The following is a 20,717-nucleotide window of genomic DNA, read 5'->3' as shown; positions in this document are numbered from 1 at the left end:
TGAGAAGGCCTGAGGGGAGGAGAGGACCACATCAGGGAAAGTAAATGATGCCAGCATTTAGGCCACAAATATATCCAAATTAAATTTACTGACAGTGGCCATACTTGGCACTTTTGCTGGCTAACTCCATCTAGGATCTCACCATGCTGACCAACAATACTCAAGGTGGTGGAACAGATGATAGCAGAGAAATCACTTCCTCCGTGGAGTAACTTAATCTAACCAATAAGTGTTCAGCTTTAATATCCAGGAGGACTGAGGAAAAGCCCTAGGATGCTACTGGCTCTCCTAGCCCCACCCTCTCCTCCTGTGGTACACATGGCGCAAGTCTGATGAACTTAAAGCAAAACACACGAACCTCCTTGTTGGATAGACTTCACCGCTGCTCGGTAGACTGCCAAACACGCACATGTGTTAGCAAAAATAAAACCCACCAGCGCTAACCTTACCAACCTTCTACATACAGATTCATAAAGAGACCACAATTTATACGTTTTGTTTGTTTATTCCTTTAAAATGCATTATGACGTGATCAAATAAAATAAGACAGTGGACAAAAATGTATTAAATTATTGTAAGCCCAGTTTGAAACTATTTTTCTTTTTAAAAAAAAGAAAGGGCAAGTAAACACCAGGGCTGTATCCACATATGTACAATAGACAAAGCAAAGGGACTCCCGAGACCCATCCCTGCTGGTGGTCCCTTGTGTGGGAACAACGAATAGTCACCAATATTTATCCATTAGCGGCTTTGGGGGCGTCCCAACAAAGAACAGACTGGGATGTAAGCTCATCGTGCTTGTCATAGTGGGATAACAAGAACAACTTTTTTTTTTCCCGACTTAAGTCATTTGCGTCTAATACTGTATTGAAGAATTGGAGGGTATGTTGAGTAAAGAAAAATGAAATTCAGACCAATAGGAGCGAGAACTAAGGTGCGACAAACCCAAGGAGAAGAAATTGTGCCCTGAAGCCCTTTGAACACTTCGACCAACTTCATAGGCAGTGCCCTAGACCCCTCTGAACGTAAACCCAGCCCTATTCGCCTCAACCCATAACAGGCTTACGTCCTGCTAATACTAACATTCTATTAAGGTTTTTCCTTCCTGCCTCTCTGCTGCACCATATAAAGGTTAATTAGTCTTAACCAGTCCCAAAGCTTTCGCGTTTTCCAAGTCATGCGTCAACAGGTTACCCAGTCTAGTTTTTTTTTCTTTGCATTCTCCTTTGAGTTGTCCTGAATTTATAATGAGATAAACAATACCATATATATATATATATATATATATATATATATATATATATATATATATGAATAGAAATAAAATTAAAAAATTAAAAAAAGCTAGAGTTGATAAGCTATTCTTTGCACACTCCTATCTGCTACTCCAACAAAATGTGGTACTGGTTTATCGAAGTTGGCAATCTATTTTTGTTTCCATTTTTCACCTGCAAAGTTATCCGATTTGTGAAAAGATTGTAAAAGGTGCAAAGTCTCCCAAAACAAACCAAAGGAAGGAAAATGGCATTGCCAAGAGACCTGTCAAGTTGTGGAAGTACCAGCATTCCAGCAGATGGGAAAACCCGCTGGGATCACTAGGACTGCCTGAGGTATTGGCTGCAATGTCCTGTGTCGGTCTGCAATGCTTATAAAATTCAAATCTCATGGTAGCTACACAGTGGTGAAGATCTTGGAGAAGAAGAAGAGGTGAAAAAAACTGTGGGATGCCCCAACATGTTCCTGTGTTTACCTCCTCAGCTGATGATCCATGGATGTTGAATTTTTTAGTTGCTTACTGCACAAGGAAAATTGTTCATGACAGTAGATTCACAAATGCATTACAGTTGGTATATGGTCGCTAGGAACACACTCATGACATCAGGTTTGGAGCGTGCAGAACATCCCTGGTTTTGGAGGCATCAGATCTTCCTTCTTGAGATCAGACCCAAGAAAAAGGTTATCCAGGGCTGAAAAATGATCTTCAAAATATCAGAGCTCTACGCTTTTCTGTGCGTTTTGGCTAGATTATCCTCTGGTGCGCTTCGTGAACTTGGTTAGGATGCAGAGAGCAGCCACTTGTAAACGTGACAGAGCAATGCACATTGTGGTTGCCCTGTAATTGTGCTCAGTGTATGACGTATTTTTCAAGACTACACAACTGCTAAGACCTCATGCATATGGAAATAGACAAAAATCTCATAAAAAGCATCACCTTATTCAGGAAGTCCAAGGGGAGATGGCACAGATGTGAGAACTGAACATGGTTTGATCAATAGTCTCACGAGCACATTGACCGAGAAGACGTTTGCTATAAGACTACCAATTAATCTGCACTTAGAAGCCAACCTCTTGGAATCTAATGCAGTAACATCTAGGCTCACTCTATACAACCGTTGCCCATAACGCTCAAAACCATGATGGCCCAGGCAAGAGTTTCTACTTCCAAAGGGTTACATTGGTACAACTCTGTGAGGTGCACCGCCCAACATTACCGCTGCAATGGAGAACTTCTCTAATTAAAAAGTGGGGCAACCACCAGCTACATTTTCAATTCGCTGAGCAGAGTTGATTTTTAAAAGTATCAAAAACACATTTTAACAATAGAATGTACCTTTCTTATCTCCAAAACTAGAAGGGTTCATCTGCAGAAGTCAGGAGGTGTCTATTTCAGTCTGTCTAAAGCCTTTTGTTTATCTAAAACCTGCATTCTACCAGTACCAACAGCTTCTACTCTGACTACCTCAGCAGCACCATAAAAACATTGAACACTTTGGTAAGTGGAAAAAGGGTTGACCTGTTCTGCAGGGCTCTCCCACTACATACATGATGTAAGTATTTATCTTTTTAGGCTGACTGCTTGATTGAATCCACACCAACTTCCCAACATCCTCAATGACACTCCCTGCTAAGATTCTCTACTCTCCATTGACTGACAACTAGTATTTTTCAGTGGTCATATTCTGGGTCTACTTAGCAAAGACCGTTCACTTGGGGGGCAGGGAGGAATGGGTGTATGGGGGAGGGAGGGGCCAGGGAGGGATATAAGCAGTTGGATAAAATATTAGAAAATAGTAGACTTTTCTATATTTATTCTCTACAACTCGGGTCACCAACAAATTTGTGTTTGGCAATTAAGTATACACTAGGCGGTAAGGTTTCCAAGATGTAAGCACTTGAGCTGCCTCCATTACTTTCCGCAATGTGGGGGGAACCTCTAATAGCGCACTGTATGGTACCCTATTTTCCTTTCAAACTACTATCCTCGAGCGGTAAGAGGCATTTCTGAACTGGACCAAACCAAGCACTGAAAACATAATTACTTCTGGCTAGCCTACTATATTTGTTTTAAATTAAATATTATATTGTATTTTCCAGTTAAAAACACATTAAAAGTATCCAGGATAGGTTAACAATCCAGGGGCTAGTCCAGCACTGTGGTATACAAGTAAAATGTTTTTTGTTTACACTTTGTGCTTTGCAAATAGAGGTTCTCAAACATCAAGGTATCATGATGCACAGGGTGGGGGAAGCAAAACCATAAAGTTCCTGTCACAAAAACTGGTGATCTGGATACAGAATCCTACAGTCACCCCAAATATGCATGGTTTTCATAGAAATGGGGGCCCTCTTTGTTCAAGTCCAATATCTTGGGCAAACCAAACTCAGAATCCTAGATTTATGAATTCATGTATGAGGACGGACAATGAAGGGGGCATGAAACATTCATCTTTGACTCCACCAAAAGACCCATCCCAAAAGAGGAATAAAGCGTCCAAACAGAGGAGTGTTCTGCAGCTTTATTCGATCCCCTTCTCTTCGGTTGGGCATTCAGCGGGGTCCAGGCCATGCTGTTTCATCTGGATTGCGATATCGAAAAGGTAGTCATAGCATTCACACCTTCAAGGGAAAACAGAATAGCTGTTAGAATTTAGCCAAAACATTGATGGCAAAAGGACAAAACCATATCCCAGCTGCAACTAACTCCTTCCCAGCTTCCAGATGAATGGAACTTTACTCTGCCTAAAGGAACTTATATGTGCTTGGCATAAAAGTAAGCATTAACCTATTAGTGTTTTCACAGCTCCTCGCCTCTAGGACATTTCAAGGCCCCTTTTCATGGAATTTCTAGAGGAATATAGGGACATCATGCAGTAGATCGTGAGCGGTAAGGAGAGGCAGCAACTCCCAGTGGTCTGGAACACAGGCACGACTAAAAAGTAACTTTTTGGCATCTTTCGTATGCTACCGAATGACAAGGCAGTGCTAAGGCGGTGCTAATATCTATTCACGTTGGACAAATTGAAAAAGTTTTTTCATTTCCACTCAAATGATGTGAATTAATCGACTATGTGTTACTGTTTAAGTTTTGGAATACATAATCCAGAGCAAGGATTTATGGTTTTGGTTAAGGATTTAGGCTTAAGTTTAGACTTCAAAACAGAAAAGTAGAGGTTGGTGTAAAGGTGTTCAGATTTAAACGCCGGTTGAGGGGCGTAAGGGTAAGAGTTTCAGTGCCAAGGTTTTGGCATAGTGATTTAGGGTAAGACTTGACACGTCGGCAGCAAGGATGGTTGACTGAGTTAAAGAAGTATGATCATATCACGTAGATTATAAATCATCTACTTTCACCTTTCTATGACTCTAGCTCTTCTCTACCATTCAATCTGTTTTCTAATTTGCATTCAAACATGGTCACATTCATTTACTAATTTAGCCTTCCGTTCCTAATATGATGTAATCCAATAGATCAATGTTTTGTTAAAAAAATGCCACTATACCTTGCTATAGGATGAGCTAAAGAAATGTTAAAATAAATAAGGATTTGGGTCCTTAAATAAACAAATAAGGAGTTGGGTCTTAAATTTATCCATTGGTACTTCCTTCAAGGGGTTCAGAAACAGGCGTTTAGGTTTAGAGTCAAAAGTTACACTTATAATCAGCTGATATGGAGAATGCTTAGCTATTTAGGCTTGAATTGAGAGTTTTGAGCACAGGGGAGTTTGATTTGGGCTTAGTCTAAGAGGAACAAAGTTAGATTTTGAAATTTCATCTTGTACATGTACAGTTTGGAGCTTGAAGGTGGTACTTAAGATTTGATTTAGGTGGTTCAAGAAAAGGGCCTATACAAGTAGGTTATGTAATAGAAGAACAAAAATTGTTAATTTCTAAGGGTCCAATTTAGACTTTGGTGGCGAGGGTACTCTGTCACAATAGTGACGGAGTGCCCTTTCCCTAAAACAATGTGCCAATCTTCTCATTTAGAGTCAGGAGAAACTTGAGTATGTAAAAGACAGAGACTGCTCTGTTTCGGCCACCTGCATAAATCTCCAAAGGCCCGACGGAGAAAGAGCTGTTGGAGGTTTGGCCATGTGTTTCCCACCGCCCATTTAAAGTGGCCGAACACATGGACATTTTTTACCGTCAGTCTCTACCAAAACCTGGCAGTGAGCGGCAGCAAAAACAGTAACATGTACCCTATGCCATAGTTAGAAACCTCCTATGGCAAGGAGGTCATTGTTTTATTTAATTTTCAAAAAGAAAATCCTGCCTTGGGATTTTGTTTATGAACATTAAAAAAAGTTGAAAGTTTGACGTAGGGCTCTATCATGTTGTCGGCCCTAAGCTGCTTTACTACAGACTTGCAAACACAGCACTGGATTTAGGAATTCAGGTTTAAGAGATTAACAATGGGGCAATCTTGAGATTTTGGGCTGAAGACTTTACTTCTAGGAGATCAGAGCAGGGGGCAGTAAGCCTAACGCCTAGTCTGCTCTCCTAGAAGTGAGTGGGTGTTTGGGAGTAGCAGTTTAAGCTGGGTCACACAAGATTATGCTTAGCATTGGTGACTGAGCTAACATTTAGTGGTTATGGGCTTTAATCTTGGGTCTGTGGGTTTGAGGTTTTAGGCTCAGAGGTTTGGATTTGTGGTTAGTGCTAGAAGTTGGCGTTTAAGGACTTCAGTCTTGTGGTTTGGAGTACGGGGACAGTTCCACCCAAGAAACAATGACCAAACCAAGTTTGCTTCCCATCCTTGCTTGCTCTCAAACCATCCTCCCTTTTACCGGATACATGATTTTATCTTTCTCCCAAGTGCCTCCCAAGACACAGACGCCATGTTGACAGAGTCGGCCATCAAACTTTCTAAACATTTGTAGGAACCTTTGTGAAAGCGGATCCTGTAAATGCAAGACATGTCTGCTGGGTCGGCGTACAACTCAATATCTGGCAGGTGGGTAATCCCTCAGGGTGACAGAATAGTTTACTCTGCTGCTCTGACATCGCAAATTCCCATCCACCAAATTCAAAATCAGGACCTAGACTTGGAGACATAGGATTACGTTTAGTGATTCAGGGCTAAGACTTTACCAACAGGGTAATCTTAAACATTTAGATAATTTACATCTAGGACAACGGACTAGGGGTTAGTAACTCTAACCCCTAGTCTGGATGACTGAGTATTTGAGTTTAGCAAATTAAAATATGTCTTAAAATGTATATTTAGCAATGATGAATGAGCTTACATTTACAGGATTTAATCTTGGGTATGCGGGCTTGAGGTTCAGGCTCAGATGTTTGGGTTCAAGGTTAGTGCTAGGGGTTGGTGTTTAAGGAGAGGCTTCAGGGCTTTTGGTTTGGACTAAGATGACAGGCCCAGTCGTGAAACAATTATTAAACCAAGCTTGCTTCTCACTTTTGCTTACTGCCAAGACATTCTCCCTATTACCTGATACTTACATGATTTTGGCTTTTTCCCAAGTGTCCCCCCAAACATAGATGCCATGCCGGCGGACTAGGACTGCACAAGACTCGGGATAGTCGCATATTGCCTCTACCATCCGGAACGTCAGATCTTTCTCCTCTGGTGTATTTTCAATAATTGGGACCACCAACATGTCGTCATACCTAAAAGAAACATAGCACTCTATGATCAATGCAGAACGGATTAAGTTTAGAACATTAAGGGGAGTGAGGTACTACTATATTATGTACATGATGCTATTCCACCCCCTGATACATCTGCGCTTACAAGTAAATTCACAAACATCTCCTCTCTGTGGGTAAAAGTATACACGATGCACATCCATGTTCACCACATGTTAAAGGAGTGAGCTGGGATGATGGTACAGCTTTGTAAGGGAGATAAGGCAAAGTTCAGCAGGCAATCACCAAGGATTAAACAAGTCAGAAAGGCAATCAACAAGAGTAATGTGCAAAGAGCTACAGAGCACTGAGAGCATAACTGGAGACTCTGAAGGGCTGGGTGGAGTCAGTCAATGGTCAGACTCACCATAAACTTGAACACACAAATGATTTTCAGACTGATGGGTTTCACTTGGAACACTGTCTGCCTAAAATGGTAAACTAACCTTTCGGATTTAAATAACATAAAAGGACTATAGTGATTTTAGTTTCACTTTTAACAGGTGATTTTCTCACATGTGAAGCCAGGCGTAATTGTGCTTGAAACTTGTGTCATGGAATGCTGTTGCCCTATTCCAGGTGGGCTAGTATGGAAATTTATCAAACCAAAAGAAATAATACTTTATCACAAATGGAAAGTGCATATACCACTTTCTGCCAGGTAGGGATTACATTTGCTGATTTCACTGTCGCTTGAAGTGTCTTCCGCCTAACAAGGGAGCCCAATCACAACTCCTCTTTTCATTGCATAATTTATAGGGTTTGGTCTGACATCGGACTCATTTTGGTGCAACTAAAGATGGGCCTTTCAAGGTGTCTCTGTGGTGCATTGTTGCCGTAAACATTTGGGTAAACAAAACATGAGTCCATGGACAACAATATACTGCTCAAGACATGAGCATCTCAACACCTTTCTTTCCCAATAATCACTTAGGACCTAAATGTTCCATTATTCTTCTCAAATCACACTTTGGGACAAAAGCTCCCACATTCCTGTCTCCAGTAATACCTTGAGAAATTAATGTGAATGCCACTGTGTTAAATATGTCCTTGTGACAGAAGTATTCCAAACTCATAGCACAATTAGTCATGTTGTGGCATCAGTGTCCCCCAACTATATTGGTAATTATCTTCTGTTATATTAATGCCCTCAATCATTTTCACCATATAGCTTGCTGTATCATTTTAGATCCATCCACATAATCCAGTCATCACTTGTGACACCAATGCTCACAGACACCTTTATCAATTATCTCACGGCATCAGTGCCAAAACATGACTTTCAAAAAATCTTTTGTGGAATATATGCTGTAGAAAATTGTGTTTTTGATTGAGGGGGGGAAATCAACAACCACAATCCCTGTTAAAGTGAACCACAAAAGTCAATAAATTAACCTGTGTCTAATCCTCTAGTAGCTTGGCACAAAAGCAGTAAGGCGTACCTTAAAAGCAATGCGTAAAGTATTTATGCAACACATAACAGTAATAAAGTGAAAACTCCATACCAATTTAGAAACAGATTTTTTTATAAATAAAATAAGACGAGAACAACAGAAATCCAAACAGAAGATCTGGAGATATGAAGTTTCAAAGTTTTAGGTAACTACAGCGCCTACAAGCACAGAGCGCTACTTGCGATCACCTGGTTGGGCTAGACCGGGGGAAAAGTTACACTGTAGCACGAAGAGTTGGTTTCACTGGAGCTTCACATTAGCAGTCACAACCGGTGGAAAGATCTTGGTGCAAACCGGCCCATTCGCAGGATTTCTCATTTTCTTCACAGGAAGAGCTCCACTAATGCCAACCAAGGGTACAGGACCTAGGGAGGTACCTTTTGGGGATTAGGAATTCACTCCAGCAAGTCCATTTGCAGCAGGACAGCTGAGCAGTTGCAGGGAGGTCTCTTGTGTCCCTGTAGCTCAGAACAAGAGGTCAGCGACCTGACCCTTTGAGTCACTCTGGTAGTCCGTGGATCAAGCAACAAGGCAAGTCTCAAGCTGTGGGTGGTCCTCTGAGGGCACAAGGCAAGCTGCAAGCAGCAGGGCAACCCTCTGGTAGCAGCAGGGCAGTCCTCTGAGGTACAAAGCAGGCCTGAAGCAGCACAGTAGTCCTCTGAAGTACACTGCAGCACTTCTGCGGATCCTCAGCAGGTCCGAGAGTGAACTGAAGTTTGGGTCTGAGGGTGCTATTTTTATACCTGGTGCCAGCTTTGAAGTGGAGGAAACTTCTAGAGTATTCCTTCCACAGCTGGCTCTGGAATTTCCTTTGTTCCTGCCTAGACTCCAAGAAGTGTAGGGTGATAAAAGACTGGTGTGAGGTTCTTTGCGAGTGTGATGAGGCAGCTCCTTTGAAATATAAGTGGGACAGGGAACAGCTCTGGCCTTCTGATCCTGCAACCACCTAGTCCACCTTTGTGATACTATCTGGGAGAAATACGCAGAGGCCAACTACTACTCTAATCGCAGCCAAGTGCCCAAGGACATAGGCACCAAAGAACAAGCTGCTTAGCTTCAGTGACACATTATCTGGTAGACAGTCTATTTAGCCGCACATTTCCTACCTTAATATTATTCCCAGGCGTCAGACTGGATCCGGAATTTCTTGAGCAGTACCCATGGGCACCAGTAAGTGGTGAAACTAGTCCGCGTCAGAAGGGATGTGTACTGTGCCTATATAGGCGCTGCGCCAACGCTCCGTCATCAGTCTCTTTTTGTGATCTTTCCACGCCAGAAGTGCAGTCATAAAGAATGCAGATGGACCTGTGTGCATTACTACAGGCTTCAAGAGGGTGACCCTATGCAGAAGTCCATTTTCAGAGTGCGGAGGATGGGCATCTGCGGCTACCGAAGGTTAATAAGTTTTTCATCTGATAGAGACATCTAGCTGCACGTTTGTTACCTTAGAATACGTAACCCAAGCAGTACCTCCCTGGAGGTGGATCTGCAAACTGATTAGTTCAAAAGTTCCTGCAGGACCGAACAAGCAAAGTACACAGCATGGCAGACCTGACCACGTAGGCAGTAGTGCTTGGTGAACATGTGTAAAGATGCCCACATTGATGCCTGACAGGTGTCCAGGGCAGGAATTCCACAAGCTAACACAGTGGTCACAGCCCTGGCTCTGGTGAAATGAGCATGCAAACTCTCAGGAAGTTGCCTTTTGGCCATTGCATAGCAGATCTTAATGCAGAGCACTAGCTATTGTGAGATGGCCCATTTCTGCACAGCCTTTCCTTTCTTTGCCCTGCCGTACCCAACGAACAGTTGAACATCCACCCAGAACTCTCTGGTTCAATTGATTTAGGACAACAACCCTCTTATGGGTTCAGACGATGGAGATGTTCCTCTCCTTTAGAAGGGTGGGGCAGAACAAAGAAAGTAGGCAAGGTGATATTTTGGCCTACATGGAAAGGTGTCATCACATTCGGCGGGAAGGAAACACAGTTCTAAGAACCAGTTTGTTTGGCTAGAATGTCATGTACGGAGGGTACACAGAGACTGCTTGCGGTTTGATGGCCTTCCTGACTGATGTTATGGCCACCAGAAAAGCCGTTTTTATGGTGAGTGAGCAGAGCAGACAGTTGTGCAGAGGCTTGAAGGGAACACATATGAGAAAGGTTAAGACCAGGATGAAGTCCCACTGGGGCATAATGAATGGTCCTGAAGGAAAAGGGTGCTGTAGCCCTTGAAGTAAGCAAGTCACAATAGGCTGCGATTGATCCGGCAATCGCAATAAAGCGGATATGGCAGACAAGTAACCCTTAGCAGTGTCCAGAGCACAGCCCTGCTGATCCAGAGAAAGAATAAAAAATAAAACTTGGGTTGTGGGTGCAGAAAGCGGAACAATGATTTTGGATGCACACCATGTGACAAACTTGTCCCAATGGCAAGCATATGCCATCTCTGTGGCGGGACGCCTGGCAGTCAAAATAATGTTACTGACTTCAGGGGAAGGTCAAATGCGGCAAAATGCTGCAGCTCAATTCCACGCATGAAGGCGGACAGTGAGCAGGTCTGAGTACTAGACCTTCCTCTGCTGCTGCTACAGAAAAGCCCCCCCAAAGGGGTAGCTTGATCGGAAGACTAATGCTCATATTCAGAAGTTCAGGACACCAAACTCTGTCCTCAATCTAGAACCACAAGAATGACTTGGGTCCTTCCTGATCTTTCTGAGAACTCTGGGCAGAAGTGGTATGAGCTGAAAGGTGTACAGGTGGTCTGAGCTCCACCTGAGACAAAAAACATCTCCAAGCAAGAACTGCCTTGGAAACTCTAATGAAGAAGTGCTGACATTGTGTGTTCTCAGCAGTGAAAAACACATGCAGCCAAGACTCTCCCCAATCTCAGAAGATACCTTACATCACCTCCAAATGGACATGTCATTCATGACCCGCTAGACATCGACCACTGAGTTTGTCCTCTCTGGCATTTAGTGAGCCCACCAGTGTTGAACCATGAAATGCCAAGGTGTCTCAGCCACGCGCAGAGACGCAAGGCTTCGTGAAAGGGGGCACAAATCCACCACGCTTAGCTGGAGTGCCAGTTGGCTGTGAACACATGAACTTGCCTTCCCTTGATCGAAAGAAGAAAAGTTTATAATGCCAGTTGGATCGCCTACTGCTTCAGCAGGTTAATGTGGAGCTGGGACACTAACAGAGATCAGTGTCCTTTGATTTCCACCCCCCTGAAGACCTAGACTGGCGTGGAGAATTTGAAGGTCGCTTCAACCTCTTTAGTTTGTGGGACTTGCGCAATGACTGGGATGGTAATTGTCAGGAGTGCCTCTGAAAAGGGTCCCAAGACTATCTGCGTGACCGTGATCAAGAGCTTCGTGTGTTGTACGACATTGCGGAGCTTCAGGGAGCATTCCATCAGCATCTTCAGGTTCACGGAATGGCTGTCCTCGCAGACCTTGGAGTCGTGGTCCTGTTCCAAGCACCACAAACCAAGTGCGGGTCTTTCACAGACATCTGCCTGTAACAGTCACTTCAGGGTTTGAAACCCATTTAAAATCAGTTGGTTTCTTTGAGAACATCCCTAACCCACCAGGAGAATTTTTTTTCTCAAAAATGGTTTGACAAAAAAGTCGAAAGAGGGTCAGTAATGAAAGACCGGGGGTAGCTCTTCCAGATATGCCCCGGTTGGTTCGGAAGGAAAAGAACCAATGTTGGCATGCTAGGTTGGCACATATATGGGCACCATGCACATCACTTCCGGTGGGGGCGCCGAGCCAAACCACACCACCTACTGGCATGCAAGGGTATTGCTCTAGAATATCTGTATCCAGCCTGACACCTGGGGATAATTCTAGAGGACGGAATCTGTGGCAAGAAGTTTTTACCAGATTGGTTAGGAGAATTAAATATCAATTTACCATTACAGAGGATTTTAAATTACAATTCTTTAGAGACCAAACATATTTCTACCTGGTCCCAAACAAAAGCTATCACTTTATAAGGGCACCCAAAGTTGTACTGTGGCAGAGGTAGACCTCCTAGTAGTGGCAAACAAATTGAGAGTTTTTCAATACCTGGACATGTAAAACTTAAAAGTACATGCCCAATTTTTTAAATACACTGCACCCTGCCCTATGGGCTGTTTAGAGTCTAGCTTATGGTGACTTATATGTATTGAAAAGGATGTTTTAGTTCTGGTAGGTTTAACTTTCGAGATCGAATTGGCAGTTTAGAACTGCACACGGGCTGCAATGGCAGGCCTGAGACAGTTTAAAAGGCTACTTGAGGAGATGGCACAACAAGTGCTGCAGGCCGACTAGTAGCATTTAATTTACAGGCCCTGGGTATATGCTGTACCACTTTACTAGCTTACAAGTAAATTAAATGTGCCAATTAGGTGTAGGCCATTTTTACTATGTTTTAGGGTGTGAGCACAAGCACTTTTGCATTGATTAGCAGTAGTAAAGTACACAGAGTCCTAAAGCAAACACAAACAAATTTCAACAAACAGAAGGGGAGTGTGCAAAATGTTGGCGGTGCAAGGGTGGAGACCACCCTAGGGCTGATAGGTCTAAAATATGCCCAAGAAACCACCTATATTAAGCTCTTGTTAGGGTACCTACCCACATTCTTCAACACGTTCTTGAAATATTAGTGTCCACAATGACCTTACCTAGTGAATATGTAAAAGCAGTGCCCCAACCAACTATCCCAACAATATATTGTAATATCTTCACTTCTAACCACCTTCTCAGTGACAACATTGTCCCCACCAACCATCTCCAAAAACATCTTGTGCTACTAGTGCCCTTCTGCAATCTCTTGTGATATCAGCTCCACACTGTTTCTCCAATGTTTTGCACCAGCAGCATCACTTTCTTCAGTACTCCATGACATCACTGTCAGACCCACCTTTCCAAGCTATTTCCCAACATTAGTACCCCATGTACCTTTTCCATTGTCTTTTAGAACTAAAATTATTGCCTGCCCCAATACGTTATGACATCATTGCCCCACTCTCCTTCTCAAATAATCTTATTACGCTAGCACCTCATACACCATTACCACTTATCTCATAGTACTGGTGTCCGGATCAACTGTGACCAATACCTTCTGAGTATCTAGCAGCCTTCATCAGTAAGTTATTATGCCACCATTATCCAACCCACCTTCTAATGGTCTTTTGTCACATCACTGACCCAAACCTTCCAAAAATGTATAACAGAGTGCTCCCACTTTATTTGTCCAAACGCTCCTTGTGGTTTTGCACCCCCAAACGCCCTCACGACATCCTTCAGCAGGCAATAACGAAAATAATTGGTAGTTTAATAGAGGAACAAGATGCATGAACAAAAAAACTATTTACTAGAAGCACTTGGCGTTGGCTATTTGGCTCACAGCATTTGAAAAACCTCTAGTTTGCATACCGGAAACAATGAAACAAAAACATTATGGACTGCAATTTAGTAGTAGACAGGGAGCTATAGAAAATAATCTCTTGCAAGGTTGCGCTGATATGAAGGCATGTGGAAGCAGAGAAGTGGTGAACGCTGTTGGGAACCAAGAGCATATTTATTTTTTAATCCTAGGTTCAAATGTTCCACTGGGCTCTGCTTGTAAAAAAGACAGGTGAGGGATGGATAAATGGCGTCACAATGATACAACCTTGTCTGTTGTCATTTCCCGATTAAATGTGAACTAATTAAGAGCGCACACACCTGGGCGTGCAGCAGCTCCTACTGTTTATGAAATAGCTGGCCTGTCCAACAGACACTGGGACCCAAAGCAAACAGGACACAAGTGTGCCTGTTTACTTGGCACACAAGCGAAGATACACAAACAAGATTAGTGGCTTCTAATGAAATCTTTGCTGGCAAAAAAGCTGTGTCAGTTGAGAGATGGAGGCGTCCCAGTGATCTCAAACACCTTGAGCACTTAGATCTGCCAAAACTAGAGCTTGGTTTAGAATTTTTGCGAATCAAAAGGTAAGGGACTGACTGGTGAAGACGCATTAGGAGAAGTATTCTTTAGGTCTCCATAAAGGGGTATCAAGTTGTGCATTTCAGAGGAGATTCAGCTCTCAATGCTTAATTATTTTGAGTAAAAGCCAACAGCACACACTTGCAGTGTCACTGCATTAGTGCTGCAAGAACTACTAAACCATGAGGCAAGGAACGCAGAAACACAAACGTCAGCCAAGTCAAGAGGAGTTAGTATTGCGTGGAATAGGGAAGGGCCACTAGAGCCATCAACTTGCCGATGACAAACTCAACTCGCTGACAGCGAAACCAAGATTTGGGTGGGAAATGGGCGTGGGAGGCTCAGGAGGGTGAGAGGCTTAGAAAGAGGGATCAAGGGCTCTTTTTTAATTAGTGGATTAATCCAGATGTGCTTGGTGAAGGAGGCGTGAACTATTTTATTAATTATTGGGATCAACAAATAAACAGTGTCTATCATGCATTTCCCTTTGCTAGCAGATGGTTTTGCTTTCAGGATCACAGCTTTTATATATTCAATCGAGGAAGACTTCTTTGTGTCGGAGATATGGGGATGAAACAGGAGAGCTCAAAAACAGACGTCAAATGTGAATGTTGAGGATAGTTTGCCAATAAGACGACCAACAAGTAATACCGTTTTTTTTTTTATGTGCTGTTGAATAAGTGAGCAGCTTGAGTCTGTCTTTTTCAACTTCATGAAAAATAGTACATTTGTTACAGTAATAAAGGAATTTCCTGCCTTTTAGAATGGCTTAATATATTTTTACTGCATGTATTTTTTTTTTCCCTAATATCTTTGCATTACATGATTTTGTCCACTTGATTACTGAGTTTCTGAAGAGGAGACTGGATGTAGAAAAGGGCCCCAGTGACTATGACAGCCTATATCACTAGAGTGGGTAAGGGAAATGTTAATATGTAAGCATCTGATTGCAGCACCTAGATTTACATGCTGTGCATACTCCTGCCATCTAGTGTTGGGCTAAGACCTTTGCAGGTTGTTTTTCTTCAACTAAGTGTTTCAAGTCGAGCATGTACTGGGACTCCTCCCTCAGTGGATAATGCGCATGGGCACAGACTCCATGTTAGAATGAATTTCGCACAGCAGATGAGTATGTGTATGGAAGGAATTAATGTAGCACAGTGTGCCATGTGTATAGTGCAGTGTAAACCATGAAGGATGTCTGTCGTAGTAGGCATGACTCTGAAGCCGAACGTCCACAACACATTTCACGAGAGTGACCAGAGTTCACACCTGGATGTCAGCCACGGTGTGCATCAAAAGGTTAATCCCATACCCCAAGCTCTATTCTTTGTAATCGTTTTATCAGCCCCATCTCCCTTCCTGAGATGTTTCCAGGCCCTTTCCTTGTGCTCTATCACAGAATCAAACATCAGCCTGCGGAAATACAAAAGGAGTTTCATCCTTTCCCCTCCAGCGTGTCCCCACCTACCTCCGAGGAATGCAGCTTAGTACAAATCTGTGAGGGGACTTCCTCTCCTCCACATGTCTTCACCAAGCAGGCCTTGGCCTCCCAAAATTGAACCCTTGTAGCATTGCAGGCACACTCACTCAGTGTACATTCGTAGTACACTCTCTGTTAAGCACTAATATCTGCATTGTACCCTAACATGTAGACATGAATTCAGCAAACACGCTCAGTCTGCGTGCACTGTTCAGCACTTGAGCTTTTCTATCTAGAACCCAGGTATCTTATTTTAAAGCACATGCACTGCCAGCACACACAGTCACTATGTGCGCATTTCACAACTCTTCAGCCTTCATGTATAGTACTTCACGCAAGCAAACATACACCAAGTACATGCTGTCCTTGAGCACGCACTACATCTCTCATATAATGTATTCCTCGCTGGCTTACATACACCCTGCACATGTACTAACCACACATGTACTGCACATCTCCTTCACCACCCTGGTTCTGTACACCTTCCGAACATATATACAACCAATGCAGAGTCACTACTAATGCGCTATTCAGCATTCCACATCTATCAGATGTAGGCCAAGTGCGAGTTAAGCACACAGAGGTAGAACTTTTAAAAAGGTGATGGAGCCTGTAGGCCTCACTCACACAGGGTAAAAGGCCCTGTTCACTACTAGTGATAACTAGACAGTATGCTCCCACTACCACGCTTGTGCTGCTTAACTCCTGGTGAATGCTCAGAACGAGAGCTGCCTTGGAAACTCCAATGTGCAGAACTGATGGCATTGCGCGTTCTCTGCGGTGGTGAACAGATCTAACCAAAGCTCTTTCCATGGCTGAAAGAGAACTTTCATCACCTAGAGTGAAGATGTCACTCGTGATCCACTAGCTTCCTTCGGCTGAGTTTGTCCGTTCTGGTGTTCAGAGAGCCTGTCAGGTGTTGAACCACCAGGAAAATGCCATGACATTCCAGCCATGTCCAGAGGAACAGAGGATCGACAACCCCACCCGCCCTGTTTGTTGCAATACCACAAGGCGGTAGTGTTGTCCATGAACACCTGCACTATTCTTCCCTTAATGGAGGGTAGAAAGGCCTTTAATTCCAACCGGATCGCTTGGAGTTCTGCCGGAGAACAAAGTCCTCTTGTAAGGAAATGCCCCTTTTTTTGTATAGTCACCTCCAAGTTTTTCGACTGATGGTGCTAGTTTTTTGACTCTGAGAGTGCACTGCTAACCAGACTTCAGTGCCAGTGCCCTGACCCTAAAGCATATGTCGAATTGGAAATGGCTAACTTACCTGTAAGTCCCTAATAAATGGTATCCTTGTACCCAGGGAAAGTTAGAGGGGATACCCCAGGTCTTCCAGTGCTGGTGGTGCCACGCTGGCGGTTCCCCAAGTAAAACAAGTCCCCCAGCCTGCCACGGCAGACTGGTACAGCAGTTGTGCACTGCTAGACTGAAGTTGCCATTGAAAGCAAAGGCAAAGCCACCACTTTCCGTGACATGTATGTAAGTCACCCCTCTGGCGGGCCTACTGAGCCCTGAAGGCAAGGTGCAACATGTACTTTGCATGTCCTGATAGTAAAACACGCAACACTACTGCTGTAACTGTGGGAAGACGTGGTCACCCAATTGGTCAGTACAGGGTACACGCCACCAAAGTAGGCGGTATTAAACAACTCATTACATTAAGCCTGATTTGTATCTCAAGTCGAAATGAATGGAACTTGTTGAAATGTGGAGCTTCAGCAAAGCTGCCACATTGTTGCCTTTAAACTCCTATGCCTTCCTGTGCATACATGGAGCCTGCTCCATGAGACAGACAGATTCTGCCCTTCTGGAGAGATGTGCCAACGACTCTCAGGAAGGAGAAGAATGAGGGATAGCAGGCAAGGGAGGTGTCATGTCCCTCCTGCAGGGAAGCCACTTGGGTATGAGCCCCAAAAGGCAGGCTTCAAAGGTGAAGCCGCCTTTAAAGGGCAAATGTGCAACACCAGGGGGCAGGGTTGCCCTACTGTTGAGGTAGACAAGCTGGCATGGAAAGCCAAACAGGTTTCCCCCATTGGCTACCAACCGCATCTGGCCCTAAATGTCACTTTCCGATTATAAAGAGGGCAAGCCCTGGCACCCAGACTTCAGATCTCGACCGACTTGAAAGGACTGAGCAAGGATTGCTCTACCACAAAGAGGGAGCAGAAAAGAGAGACTGCACCCTTGAAGACTGCAGCTGCTGCAACTGGTGGCTAGCGAAGAGAGGGACTGTGCCTGCCGTATCCTGCTCAACGAGAAGCTGTCTCCAGAGCTCAGTCAAGTCAAGAGACTCCAATGGCCAGCTGACTGGCCTCATGTGTACAGCACAGGGACACGGCAGATGAAAAAGCCTGCTGGGGCAATTTGGTAGTCCAAAGTCTTTAAGCTGCGACCACCACTGCCATGCAGGACCCAGGACTATGACTCACAGCAGAGAAGCACCAGAGTTCGCTGAACCTGGAGTGCTGTTGAAGAGTTGCTAGGACCCACTGAGGGAGAGTTAGGAGGGATTGGACTGTGAGTGACTGGAAGCCCAGTAGCGACTGGACTTTGGCCAAACTGGAGAGGACTTTTATAGGATATCAACTGTGTCCCCAGGAGCCTTCACCACTTCCGTGGACCAAGCAATCCCTGCAGGAAGAGCCCAGCTGACCGCGCCGCATTCATAGCATCCTTAAAGCGTTGTCAGCATCCTCCATCCCTTGCATCAGGACCAATCCATAGGAAACCATTGCAAGGTTCATAAAATGCTTTGATGTGTTGAAGAACTACTCCCTTTGTGAAGGTAACTGTTCCTGAGGACCTTGCTGTCCCCCTGACTAGCTCTCCGCTAAAGTTGGTCACCCAAGCATTCTACTAACTGCATTGACAATTACCTAAGTTTTCTTTGAAAAAGTTTTCAAGCGTCCAGTTTACTGACTTTGCCAAGGTTTGTTCACAGTTGAGTGAAACTGCTGTGATTCATTATTCCTTGTACAATCTATATCTCTGGAACCCTTGAGTGGATTTTGTTTCATTCTAGTTTCTAAATTCTTTCAAAAATACAATCTATTTTTATAAATGTGTGTTGAATTTCTTGAGTGTCATGTCAATTTCTTCTTCAATTGATTTGGTGCTGTTTAAATGCTTTACACTTGTTCTTCTGTGTAAGCCTTGCTGCTGAGTGCCACAGCTACACAGGGGTGAGCTGAGGGTTTTACAGAAAAACCATAAAGGTCCTAAAAGGGATGGTAAGTGTATTACACAGTGAAGTTGCACAGCCCATTTCCGCACGTCTCCGATCTCCACTTCTCCCAGAAGACAGCCACAGCCCAAGAGTGATGCGTCTGTCACTACTATCAGAGCTGGTTGGGGAAGGGAGAGGGGGTCTGCCACTGACCCAATCGTGGTTCGTCAGCCACCACTGCATATCTTTTGCATTGCCCTCTGAGATCTGGACCATGTTGGAGAGATCCCCCAGATGCTACGTCCACTGGAACTTCAGGTCCCACTGCAGAGCCCATATATGCAGTCAGCATGCGTTACAAGCAGGATGCAGGAGCCATGACACTCACCATCCTCAGAGTCAGTCTCACCGAATTCTAGGATAGAGGCTGAAATATCTGTATCCACAGCCTGAATATCCTGGACTCATCCCTTGGGAGGATAAGCCCGAAACTGCAGTGTGTCCAGAACAGCACCGATTAAAGCTAGCGTCAGACACCAAAGGGATCAGGTGGGACTTCAGCACGTTGATAGTGAACCCCAATGAATGCAGGAGGTCCATTATAGTCTGAAGGTGGGAACCCGTCGTCGAGATAGAGGAAGACTGGCACCCCTGATCTCTGCAGATGAGCTGCAACCACAACCATCATGTTGGTGAATACCTGAGGGGCGCTGGACAGCCCAAAGGGGAACACAGTGAACTGAATGTGCTCGTGTTCTACAGTGAACCTAAGGTAACGTCTGGGGGCAAGCAGGACGGAAATGTGGAAGTATGCGTCCTGCAAGTGTAACGCTACCATCCAGTCTCCCGGGTCCAGGGAAAACAGGACTTGACCGAGCAGGAATTCCTCCTTTTTTAGGAATGAATTGAGGTAGAAGGTGTAGGATAGGACGAAGGCCACTGTCCTTCTTGGGCACCAGAAAGTAGCAGGAATAACATCCACAAGCTACTTTTGATGCCGGCACCCTCTCTATGACTCCCTTGGCCAAGAGAGCTGCCACTTCCTGGCGGAGTAATAAGATGTAGTCCTCAGTTGCTAGTGGATGGCATGGGTGGAGGGGTATTCATAAAGGGGAGGGAGTAGATATTTTGGAAAATCTGGGGAACCCAGAGGTCGAATGTGATTGACCTCCATTGCTGAGGTGATGGAGTACCCTGCCTGCCCCTGGATGCCCATGATGATCAGAGGGCAAACTGAAGAGGCTTAGAGGCGGGCGGGGCCTGACTGAGCGGATTGCTGCATACTTTAGAGTGGCTCTGCCAGCCAAACAGAATATCCGCACCATTGGGACCGCCAGGCATGCTGGAAAATAATCCAGAACCTGCCCGATCAAACATTCTCTATATCTGGCAGCTGTCGACTGTCTCTTGCACCTGCAGGCCCGCTGCCATGCTTGCCTGTTATCTGTGGGCCGGCGGGCCTGGTGGGGAAGATGATGGTGTGGCGGTGTAGCTGCGTACTCGAGCACCGCTGGACCCGGGATATTCAAAATTGAGCTGCATGGGCTGCCAGCGTTGTCCTCAATACTCAGGGACTTACCTTGTGTGCCTGCCTGGGGACGGTATCGTGAGCCATGGCTGCCCAGCCTGGGTGTGGCCCACGTGGGATGTGGTTATGCGGCGCCCACCGCAGAGTTCCAAATGCCGTGGCGGTCCCATGCCAT

General features: G+C 44.5%; 1 protein-coding gene across 4 annotated transcripts in view; it reads right to left on the bottom strand.

The window, feature by feature from the left end:
• Positions 1-485: 485 nt before the first annotated feature.
• APIP (APAF1 interacting protein) overlaps positions 486-20,717 on the bottom strand; it is a 159,721-nt gene continuing 139,489 nt past the window's right edge. For all 4 annotated transcript variants that reach the window (XM_069221844.1, XM_069221840.1, XM_069221842.1 and 1 more), the window contains 2 exons: positions 6,736-6,903; positions 486-3,897 (listed from right to left, as the gene is read on the bottom strand). In XM_069221844.1, the coding sequence (XP_069077945.1) occupies positions 3,798-3,897; positions 6,736-6,903 (268 nt within the window). In that variant the 3' untranslated portion in view covers positions 486-3,797. The remainder of the gene's footprint in view (positions 3,898-6,735; positions 6,904-20,717) is intronic.

The sequence above is a fragment of the Pleurodeles waltl genome, chromosome 3_1 (assembly GCF_031143425.1).
Source record: "Pleurodeles waltl isolate 20211129_DDA chromosome 3_1, aPleWal1.hap1.20221129, whole genome shotgun sequence".
Taxonomy (NCBI): Eukaryota; Metazoa; Chordata; class Amphibia; order Caudata; family Salamandridae; genus Pleurodeles; species Pleurodeles waltl.
This window is presented reverse-complemented; position numbering and strand designations above follow the sequence as displayed.